We start from the raw sequence: 12,067 nt of genomic DNA, 5'->3' as shown, positions 1-12,067 counted from the left end.
CAAAAAAAATGAATGGTTGGGATTAGATGGGATTAGATGGGAGTAGGAGTAACCACGTGTATCTCAAAAAGGAAAATCAAAAGCTTAGTTTAGAAGATAGGAAATGGAAGGACAAAAGGAAAAGGTCACAAAAAGCAAGCACGCTGTTCCCCCTCCCTCCCGTTAATATTTTGCATACTTGAACAATCGTTAACCTTTCAGATTTTGTGGAACACGCGCGCACACAAAATCTGAGTAGTCCGAATCTGTTAAGCAAAGAAGAAACCACTGGGAAGAGAGAGAGAGAGAGAGAGAGATGAACATGAACAAAATGACTGGCGTTACAGAACTTTCCAACCTAGGAGCATCAACCCATTGAGTATATAACTTAAAAGTCTGATACACGACGCATACTTATGATCTGGGTGAATACAATAAAAAAAAAAAGAAAAAAAAGAACAAAGGGTGTAAAAGAATATCATTTTGACAATATATCTTGCTGCTTGGCTCTGCTGAAGCCTCTAAGTTACACTCCATCATACCTTTCTTTCCCTATAACTCAAAACTCATCGACTCAACCAACATCTATGTCCCTCCCTTATTCTTTCAAGGAAGCAATACCTCCCCAGAACCCCAAAGAATAACATAAGCTTTTCTTATTTTTCAAATGATCCGGGGTCTGATCTCTCATCTTAAAAACAATGGAAAGAAAGGAAAAAACCGAATGGAACAGGCGGATACAGGGCTTGAATTCCCTCTAACCAAAACCCATAAGAGAAACTGTATATGTCTCGACCCTTTTTGGCTCTCAAGATTGCACAGCTAGCCTCTGAAGATGCTCGAAGAAAATTTGAAGGCTCACGTCATCTGTGAAGATTACATCTGACCCAGCAGCCATTTCATGAGCATTATTGTATGTAGCTGATGGATTCAATTTCGCCAATAAGAATCTAGCCTGCTCAGCACGGGATGAGATAATAAAACCATATTAAGCTTCCCATAAAACGAAAGTTAAAAATATCATATCAATCACATTGGTTGAACTACACAAAAATTATGATTTAATCTAAGACAAAAAAAAAAAAAAAAAAAAATAGTTTTACATCACCAGATTCAGGAACTCTAGTGACCAAAATCAAACATCAACATGCCAGTAGAAATTGTATTGCACACGCTGAGGATTTGAAGACAGCAGTTATAATATGTAAATGTGACGGAGATATCTCACAAGAGCTGAACACAACACCCAATAATCCTACCCCACCCCACCTCACCCCTTTGTCATCTAAAGCCAAGACCAGGATACTTCAAGAGATGTGCCAAAATCAATGGTTTTTCGCCAGCTTAAACACACAAACATTGAAAACAGTGCTGGATAACCAAAAGATCCGTCCTCCAAAAATTTTAAACATTACAACCGTCTCGTAACTACACCATTGCTAGATCATCTTGTTTGGCACTGGTAACCCAGGTTAGAGTAACAGGCCCAGGTAACACTAGTCTGATCTCAAAAAGTGATTTGAAATTAAACATAATTCTAACTACTTTGATGATAGCGGTCCCATGGGTATTTCAAGAGATATAGTTGAGACAGATTTATGTACATGTAGTAAACAGAACAGGGCCCAAGTTAGTTGCTTTTCTTTTCTTATAAATTTCAAGTTCAAACAAGGAAAATTTATTAGAAATGAAAGAACACACCAAAAAAAAATTGATAGGTAAATTTTTTTTTTCTTCCTTTCCTTTCAAACAAATTATAATAGGTATGAAAGGAGAAAGGGAATGAAAAGCACATGTTCCTGCAAACTTTACAATTCAGAAGGGAATGAAAAGCACATGTTCCTGCAAACTTTACAATTCAGAAAGCGAATGAAAAGCACATGTTCCTGCAAACTTCTTTTTTTTGATAAGTAAATGAAATTTTATAAAAAACGTAAGGCGCCCCTCTAAGTACACTGGAAGTATACACAAGGAAACACCTAAGAAGGCAAAGAAAAACGAACAAAAAAATCAGAGAAACTAATAGACACGGGTGACAAAAAAGCCTCCGTCCAAAGATACAACTCTTGTACTAAGTAAACCAATATCAGAAACAACTCTTGTTTTGACAAGCATGCAACCTTTCAAAATAAAAAGGTGTTCATTACAACAGTTTGATTGTAATGCTATCCATTCAACTACATAGGAAGAGACAACACCCTCAGCCCTCCAGTTGCCAGGGCAGTAGTGGCAGAAGTTGACAATCATCACTTTAATTTACTGAATTTATTTAGGAGTAATCTTCTACTCTCTCCACACCAAAATTTATGGATGATTGTAAATAGCACACATTTTAATGAAAGACAATAAATATAAAACTTACTAAAATATCCTTAGTTGCATCAAGGTCAGTTCAAATTTGTAAAAAAGGTGGTTCAAAGTTAAGGGTAATATGAAAAGGTTTACATAGTTTTAAACTCCCATATATTTTGGGGTAATCCCAATAAAGAAAACACCTGATCTATTTTGGGATGAAAGAGCATTTAACAGCGTGATTAGTAAGTTCACTGAGTAGATAATTTTTGTGAGGATAATGCAAACATTGAACCAATGATGCTTGTTCGATGGTTTTCATCTTAGTTAATATTCTAAAAATTAACTTTTACTCACAGAAGGAAACTGTAAGACCAAGAATCTTTTATAAATGATTCCTCAACTACAGTATCTAGATCAAGATTTAATTTGTTGAAATTTAAGGCAAAAGGCTACTAAATTCCTAAATACAAAAGAGGAGCCAAGGACAGAAGCTTTACTTGGCCAAGACAAAAGGCATAAGCATAACTTACGTGTGAACTTTACAAAAAACTAAGCATGGTAATATATTTAATATCAAGACAAGAACAATAGTCCAGGAAAATCTATCTTATAGTTTGTGCATAAATAAGTATCCTTAGAAGGCTACAGTAACTTTGCAAAAACATAGAGCCAACCTTTAGAACTGAAAATGAGAGCATGATCTAATTAGCAGAAGTTAAAAGCATTTAGCAGGTCTGCTAGCCAAGTGTGCCCCTTGTGGGGTTTGGATCCAAGACATGAGAGGGAAGAGATTTTGGGGAGGTCAAGGGTTAGCTACCATTTTGCAGCTTAGAATTGTCATTTGATCAAAACAAATGCAACAAAGTCCACAATTTATATCCAAAAATTTGCCACTATGCAGATTCAAGACATAAAATCTTTGCCTTCTCACCAGATGCCAACAATGGCAAAGTTGTTGATAAAAAAATAAATAAGTAATTAATTAAATTTTTTTTTTTAAAAAAAAAGTGAGATAAATAACAATGGCAAAGTAAAAGGACCATTCCAGCAATCTATCTTATGATAATCTCATCTAGCTACACTCTTTCTAGTTGACTATTTTACTGTTATAAAGAGAGTGAAAATTACACACCACAGAATCAGTTTCTATGAATGTTTGGATAGCTAGCTTGTGCTAATACTCATTGACTGAATACAAAATAGGAAAGGTGTGCAGCAACCCATTAGAAGAAAACTCATTTTGGAAGAAGAATTAAAAACAATGACAAGTACTGCTTTCAGAAAACAGAAACATGAAAAACTCTACAAACCTGGGAGCCATGCTGATCGCATACCACCAATCTAGGGACAGGGAAACGTTCATGAATGATCATTTGGGCATCATCATGAGGAGCTTGCAATAATTGTGCAAATGCCTGAAAGAAAACACGTATATTATAAGTTAGATGGAAAAGTTTATCAGACACATGCACAACCCAGGGAACCAATCACTAAATTGAAGCTTAAAACTTCTAAAGATTTCAGTTATGGATTGGTCAAAACTATCAAAAATAGAAACTCATAACATTTAAAAAAAGCTTGGTAACCATAATCTTTACAGAACATATATCTATGACAATAAATTTCAGGTCAACTTCTAATGTTTCAACCATTTCCAGGACAATTATGTGTAGATACCTGGTGTTCTGGCTGATTATGGTATCCTGCATTACGCCACTGAGCAATTTGCATTCCATGGAAAATTACGACACTGAAATAAGAATCCAGCAAGAGAATACGGTCAGCTGCAATGGAAGCCACATCCAATAATGCGGGTGCAGGCAGCGAATTGAATGAATATGATATCAGCGATGGTTGGATCATAACAGCAGCATTGGAGATATTTTCCCGGTTTAACAACATGCGGAAATAGGCAGTCTCATCTGGACTGTTGTTAAAAACCTGCCAGTACCCCATAAACCCACCCCAAAAAAGGGTGTAAATTAGACACGTGTAAACATGTTATATAAGATAACAAAAGGAAAATAGGAGAAGATGAAAACCATCATGTTAATACCTGTACAAATTGTGATCGTCGCAGATTAAACAAGAACTGAGGGAACAACGAAAAAGAAGGATTTAATGTAAAAGACGCAGGATCATCCTTACGGTAGTCACCAAATTTCGAACAGAGGCGAATGAGAGACCGATCCAACCACCGTGTAGCATCAAACCCTTCCTGATTAATACAAAATCAACCATCATGGGGTTTACTTTGCTTTAGGGTTGAAGAGCTTCATTAATGAACATATAACAAATCTATAGTTCCACTAGTGAAGAAGCAAGAAATTAGAAATCCCAGTATGTTTTATAAAAGCAAGATTTTAAAGGTAGCTGCAATCTGCTCTTAAAATAAAAAATAATCAAAACTTCAGATCCAGCATACGAATGCCAACAAGAAAATCATTTGATTAAAAGGGAACTGGATTGATTAAAAGCAGAAGTTCAGATGCAGCATTACTCTCAAATAAAAAATCAAGTTCCAAATATCTTCATACTTGACTCCACACATAAAAACTATCTCTAAATTGTTCATTCTTTTCTCTTTGAACTCCCACTACCATATATTCCAACAAGAATAGAACTTGCTGTAGATTAAACATATGAGCATTAAGAGACAATAAACACAAGCAGAAAATTAGGGATACAACAGATGTTCAAATACATATGACTGTTAAAATACAAGAAAAAATCAACAGCTGTCAACAAAACTTGTAAAATACCTCTATCTCCATTTTCAGGGAAGTCAATCTTGCCATTACTACAGCAGCAGTCTCCTGATCAAATCCTTGTACCAATTCCTGTAAAGGCAATATTTTTCCTATCAGCATTAACCTCCACTTCATGGATTTTTAATGCATTCTAAATTATAAACTGTAATAATGGAGCAAAACCATCAAACGAGATCTCCAATCAACCAGTACAGATCGAGGAACTCAACAGTTAATAGGGAGTTAATAGTACAAGAAATATAAACCGAGAGAGATTAAATATCATGCAACAAGACATACATGCTGAAATATGGCCAACCATTTAACAGTAGCTTCAATCAACCCAGGCATACTATAATTTGAATATTCATGAAGGCAATCATCGAGGAACAAAACTGGCACTAATGCAGCATGGAGACATAAAACATGACGACCATTCAATATCATAAGTACAGACAAATTTTCTTAGAAACATGGACACACGCACACATCTGCAGCAGTAACTCCCCTGCCAATCTCCCTTACCAACTATTTGCCTAAACCATATCAAATTCATGACAATGGAATTCATCTCAAGAGTTCCCACAGATTATTCTACCACAGTCCACATCAAATATCAAAAAGCGCTTCCAGCAACAATTCAATACACTTTTGTTCAACAACCAGAAGAGGGGCTGGGGGCTTTTCCAGCTAGATAAACTAAAAGATATAGCAGTGTCCTTACTATTTAATTTTGCATTTATCTGTGATATGTTCTAGTTAGGTGGTTATCTTATACTGTATATTGAACCCGGAAAATCTCATAAATTTTAAGGTTTCATGCCTTCAAATTCATACAAAACATGAAGTCTACCACAACAAACCATAACAAAGGGACAAAAGGTTCTCAAGCAGTAACAGAAATGACCTTTAAATGTCATAAAAAATGAGATATGGAAATTGAAAATTGCAAACCTCTGAGCTAACAGCGCTATCAATCCATCTTCTACTAACAGTTGTCACTCGAAGCATTAATTGACCTTCAGGGTTTTGATAACTGCAATTACATTTAAGACCATCCAAAGTCAATCACATTCCAAATAAAGAAAAAAGAGGCACACATGTTCTCCCGTACATGTACTTATGGTAGTCTCACATTGATACAATCTACCAACATACCTTGTAAGAAACTGCAAGTACAACAGCGGATTAACAGTTCCTGGAGTATTTGACCGATCACTTGATGAAAGATCAAAAAACACTGTCAAGCAAGTGCTTTTATCAAGACCGCACATTTTCCATGCTGTTGTACCCCCTTCCCCGATGACAGTATCAGCAACAACAGGTCCTTTCTGCAAGGTTTGCAATAATCAGCATCAAATTCCACCATTAAACGTTTGGTCCAATCTTCTTTCCATGGACCTTAAATAAACTTAAAATACAATCCCATCAAGAGAAACAAAATCAGGCTTAGTATTAATTGGTCCAACCTTTTCCAAAGATGTGCAAGGTCCAATTATCCCCTGGATTTTGATGTCCTTTGAACAATTGATCTCAAGTGAGCCACTGAAACAAATTAGTTGCAAGTGAGATTGCAATTAATTACAACATAAAACACGGGCCATGAATAGAAAAGGGTTGGATAATGACAAAGCAACAGAAGATAAAAGTAAAAGGTGTGCGCGTGTGAAGCGATTGTGCAAGTAACAGATGCTAGAATTTAAGAAGTCCCCCCCCCCCCTCTCTTTCCCTTCTTCCCACCCATTCTTCTTTGTTCCTTTTCTCATTTCCCCTATTTCTAGAGAAATACACTCCAAACACGCTTAATTATTCTTCTCTCCCTGGTACCCAAAGTGAATCCCTCGTTGTAATGGGTGGCACTAAGGATAGACATTGGCATTTACAGAAAAATGGTCATTTTCCTGAATAGATCTCATATCTTTTAGCTCTTAAGGAAAGAGGATACATGTATTCTTATATAACAAGAGGAGAGAGTTCACTTTCCTTGCCAGGAGTGGTAATTTGATAGCCCAAAATTTCTCCTTGAGGTTGCCATTAGAAGCATTTTTTATTTTTTTTAATTGTAAATTCACTATTAGAAGCTTTTGCACTGTCCACTTCTTGATTTCTCTACAGATAAAATCGCTCTCTATTATTTTTCATTTCCTTTCTCTCTTCATTTTTGAGTGATGCCTCATTCTTCTGACTGAATTTTCCCACTTCCATTGATCCTATTAATGTTCCTTATTAGAAGAAATACTTCTAAAGCCACTAGTTGTTTCATCACAAGTAAACAGATAGATCTATGAGCTCTGAAGTCAAAATCAAAGAACCATAATCCTGGTGCTGCAGCACCAGTGCAACACCAAATCTAACATAGCTTAAGTGGTGCTAGGGAAACAAACAAGTTTAAAGAAACAAAATATGTCAAAAACATGGGGAAAATTTAAGACTGAGAAAAAGTAGGTCACATGCTATTGAAAAAGAAAAGGAAACCTCAAATTTTAAAGATGAACTCACTTAAAACAAAGTCCAAGAGACTGCTCCCCTTCTTCAAACACATGCTTGAAAGAGTCTTTAAATACAGAATGACCAAAACTTTCAGCTAGAACAACAAGGCCACCAGTCTTTTCAATAGCAACTTTGATTTCTGCAACCCCAACCTATATATTTAAAATGCCAAGAGTTAAAGCATAATCAAATGCAATCCACAGTGCATAAACATTCTGATTATCAGATGTACATGTGATACCTCTGATTTATTAATTGGCTGTAACTATAAGCAATCAAAAGTTTGACAAAGAGGCCAAAAGACATGTTTTTGGCTTTTACAAGATACTGAGAAAAAAAATATGCCACAAAATACCCAACAAAAAAAGTACTAAAAAAGCCAAATGCAAAAATCAGTTATGCATTTAGGAGTCACATGAAAATAATAAAACAAAGAATTCTAGGAGTCACAACAGAATTAAGAAGCTGACCAACACAGACCTGATCAAGTGCAGATGCAAAAAGGTCTAAAACATGACCCTGGCTGACCAGTTGATTTGCAATACTTTCATAGAATTTGACCGCTTTCTTAAAATAAGGTGCTGCATCCTTATCGAGATCTTTATGTGAACGTACCGGATCTGATAGATCCTTTGATATAATCTGCAAAACTTTAGTAAATCAATAATCATGAACTTAAACGAATATCATATCCTTGAGCATTCAAAGGTTGTGAACTTGGATTACAGTGAGGTGCGGACGGTAGAACAAGGGTTATGGTGACTTGTGGAGACAAAAAACAAGAGCGACAGATACATCACAAACTCTAGAACTTTGAACAGATAACGATTTACAATAAGTAAATTCCAGATCAAAGACGAGTTTGTTTTTCCCCAAGCAATAGAGCATAGACCAGTCTCAGGTTTGATTGATGAAAACATTGAATAGAAAAATGATGCGAGAGCCTCAGCCTTTGGGTGAGGCGATAAACACACCAGCCTAAGTTGGCATGGAATTAGGTTTTAATGTGTTATATCAATGGTATCTGAAAATCTGGAAAAAGGAATGTCAACATATGAATTTAAAAAATGAAAGTATAAAATTAACTACGTGACTAACTCCACTAAATAGGAATGGGAATAAGAATTCAATTCATTGCATCGAGAAAAATGTATGGCACTTCATCCATATGAGGGGCGAGATCTAAGAGTAGCTTATGTCCGGCACCATAAGAGGGGCATCAAATAGTTTAGGTAAATTTTACACAAAAATCATTATCATCTAGACGAACTCCTAATAGTATAAGCTAAATTCCGGCACATTGAAAATTAATATTAAATTGCCTTACCATTAGCTACCAAGATTTAGTTCCACATTATCATGCATTCCTAGTACCACAAAAAGGTGTATCAAGAAAGGTGACTTCGATAGCATAAGATAAATATTAACAACTATAAGAACCGTGTGTAACACCAATAACAGACAATACAACCGGGAAAATCGATTCAAGGATAAGATAACACCAAGCACAAATTACAAGCAGTAATAACAAATAACACGCGAGTCAAAATAGTTCTTTTTTCTTCTCTTTTTACCGTGCCCGGCCCTTCCGTGCAAGGACCACCAACCAGAGCTATAATCCGAGCACCAGTGCCCATCGAACAAGCTCCAAGCAATCCCGCTGCAACACTTAGAGCCACACCTGTGCACCGTGATGCTCGATTCCCAGGCGGAACAGGCCACTGATCCGTTGGCAACTCATCCAACAGCTGAAATGCACAACAAACACAAAACCCAATTCTCAACAAATCAAAACCATCCCTGCATAACCAAAGCACACAATGGGTTCCCAAAACCCACCACATTGAGCGTGTACTCGCAATCCGAAGCGGGCAACAAGAAGCGTGTAATGCCCGAATTTGGAAACCCACTCGGCGCACCCTTCTGATACCCCACTCCACCGGCTCGCCGGGCCGGAACGCCGAGTGCCAATTGCTCCAAAACCTGCTCCTTGGAAAGCTCCTTGCTCCCCAGAAAGACGTAAACCTTGGACATCTCCGACCCCAATTCATGCACCCGAACCTGAGTCCCAAACGAAACGAAGCCAACGAGCACGTTCTCCGGCAACAACCCGATGGCACGCTTTAGCGCCGATTTCACAAACCCCAACTCCTCCTCGATCATGCAGGTATCAAGCACGAAGAGATAGACGGGCGAGAGCGAAGAAGAATCAAAGTTAGGGTTAGGGTTAGGGTTTTGGGGGAGCGCGTATTGGGTGGTGGTGTATTGCGCGTAGAGCTCGCCGGGGAGGTTGGTCTCGGAGATCATGGAGTAGTGAGGGGGGAAGTGGTTGCGCTGGTAGCAGAAGGGGCAGATCCAGATCTTGGCCAAGAAGTCCACCCGCGCGAAGGGGTTGAGGACGGCCGAGCAGGTCTTGCATCGGAGGGGCGCGTAAGGGAGCGTGGGGATGTCCGGATGGGGGCGGATCGGGGAGATGGACGCCGCGAGTGGGATCACGCACTTGCTGGCCTCCACCTTGGTGCGCGGCCAGGCGTTCCACGTCATGCGCACTCCGTCGAGACCCTCGGGATCTGTGTTGGCCATCTCCGACATCTCTCTTTTGTCTAAAGGATTCAGATTCTGCGGAATTCAGGTGGATTGGAAATTGGCTTCTGCGATTTTTGTGATTACTGTGGAGCGAGAGAAACAGGGGCGACCCCTCGAGAAATGAAGAGAGAAAGGGGTCACCGCAAATAGAATGATGCGTTTGGGAGGTTTGGTGAATCTATGACTGCGCGCGCTGGAACGCTAAATTCTGGATCTGATGGTTCGCATATGTTATTTTCGATTCGTGTCCAGATCAACAAGGGGATGAATTATCGATCACTTTCTCTTTGTACTGTAACGCCACCCAAACAAAAGTCGTAGGTGGGGACTGTTTTCTTGGTTTTTTAAAATATATATATATATATATATATATATATATATATATATATATATATATATATATATATATATATTTGAGAAATAATTCCTACACTCATTTCTCACAACAGTTCCACAACAAGCTGACGTATCTGGTAATATTTTATTTTTTTTTTACAAAAAGAAAACAAAACAAAACAAAAAAAATAATAAAATATTACCAGCCACATCAGCTTGTTGTGAAACTTTTATGAGAAATGAGTGTAGGGATCATTTCTATATATATATATATATATATATATATATATATATATATATATATATATATAATTAAACTGTGTGTTTTTCCTGTGCATGACCGGTAATAAAACTTTTTTTTTTCTTTTTTTCTTTTTTTGAAAGGGTAATAAAACTTAATTACTCAATTATAAAACTTAGGACAAAAATATGTAAAATCAATGAGCATGGTTTTATTGAGTTGCAAATAGTTTTATGAGATTTAAAAAGTCACTCAAAATTTTACGTGATAGGAAAAATACAAATAAGTCATTGGACTTAAATTCCATCCAAAATTTTGATAGAAATAATTGGAATGTCACACTAATCATATTGTAGTATGTGTCGCGCTTACAATAAAAATATTATAAAAAACTATTTAAAATACTTGATAAATGCTCCGACTCTTATACAACTTCAACAATTTTTTTAAAAATTAACCATTAAATATGTAAGATCTATATGTAAAAAAAATAGATGTAATTGTTAATTTTTTTTTTAAAAAAAAAAAAGTTAGATAATAATTTGACTTGAATTGGAGAATATAGTTGAGGTATAGTACTTCTCTAAATTTGGAGAAGTACTAATAGTTTTTTATTTATCTCTCTTTTTTTTCTAATAAAAAAATAAATAATTAGAAATGGTGTACTTTTGGCTGCCGAGGTGACCGCCTATGAGTGAGAGCAACACTTTTTTTCTATTTTTCTATTTTATTTTATTTTTTTGTAAATTTTTTAATTTTTAAAAGTACTTCTCAAAAGTTTAGCAAAACAATTTTATCTATGGTTGCGCGACTCAAAAATATCTATTATGATATTTCGCTCCATTCTCTATCCTTTTGAAGAAATTTTCTTTGCTAACAATGGCTGTCAAGAAGAAGGTAGTGAAATCCGCTACCCCCTCCTCTCCCTTCCCTTTTACTCTTCTTCTCCTCCTTTTCCCTCCCCTTCTCGCATCCTTGGAAGCTATTATTTTGCTGGAGTTAACTCTAGCCTTATCCATGTCTTATTTGAAAGCATTTTATTTGCTTTTCCTACATGTCAACGCAACTCTCATGGGTCTCCTCCCTCCTCCATCGTATCTTCTACCGAGTTTGGTTCGGATCTAAAGTCTAAGTTTTTAAACCTACATTTATGTTCATTATCTAGATTCAGCACGACAAGTGCCTCTCCATCATAATCACCGTCATCTTTCACCTTCACTGATACAAGTCGTGTCTCCTGCGGACACCCACGCACCAGAGCGTGGCTTGCACGCGTTAGCAAGTAATTCTCACCTACCAGCGCATAAAGGTCACAATTCTCCTCCCAATATCCCATTACTTTTGCTGTCAGTGGTTTACGGTAGCCTGCCATGTTCACTGCTTGATAGAG

General features: G+C 37.0%; 1 protein-coding gene across 1 annotated transcript; it reads right to left on the bottom strand.

Moving 5' to 3' along the window:
- Positions 1 to 296: 296 nt before the first annotated feature.
- LOC133871471 (protein transport protein SEC23 E-like) lies at positions 297 to 10,383 on the bottom strand. The gene is made up of 12 exons (XM_062308916.1): positions 9,354 to 10,383; positions 9,089 to 9,262; positions 7,995 to 8,156; positions 7,524 to 7,666; positions 6,494 to 6,569; positions 6,183 to 6,355; positions 5,979 to 6,060; positions 5,037 to 5,114; positions 4,331 to 4,492; positions 3,952 to 4,215; positions 3,585 to 3,689; positions 297 to 934 (listed from the first exon to the last, which is right to left on the bottom strand). Exons 1-12 carry the CDS (start codon positions 10,104 to 10,106, stop codon positions 788 to 790), a joined length of 2,319 nt encoding a protein of 772 aa, XP_062164900.1. The 5' UTR covers positions 10,107 to 10,383; the 3' UTR covers positions 297 to 787.
- Between the last annotated feature and the right edge of the window lie 1,684 nt (positions 10,384 to 12,067).

Source organism: Alnus glutinosa, chromosome 1 (assembly GCF_958979055.1).
Source record: "Alnus glutinosa chromosome 1, dhAlnGlut1.1, whole genome shotgun sequence".
Classification (NCBI taxonomy): domain Eukaryota; kingdom Viridiplantae; phylum Streptophyta; class Magnoliopsida; order Fagales; family Betulaceae; genus Alnus; species Alnus glutinosa.
Note: the sequence above shows the minus strand (reverse complement) of the source record. Positions and strands in the feature narration are given on the sequence as shown.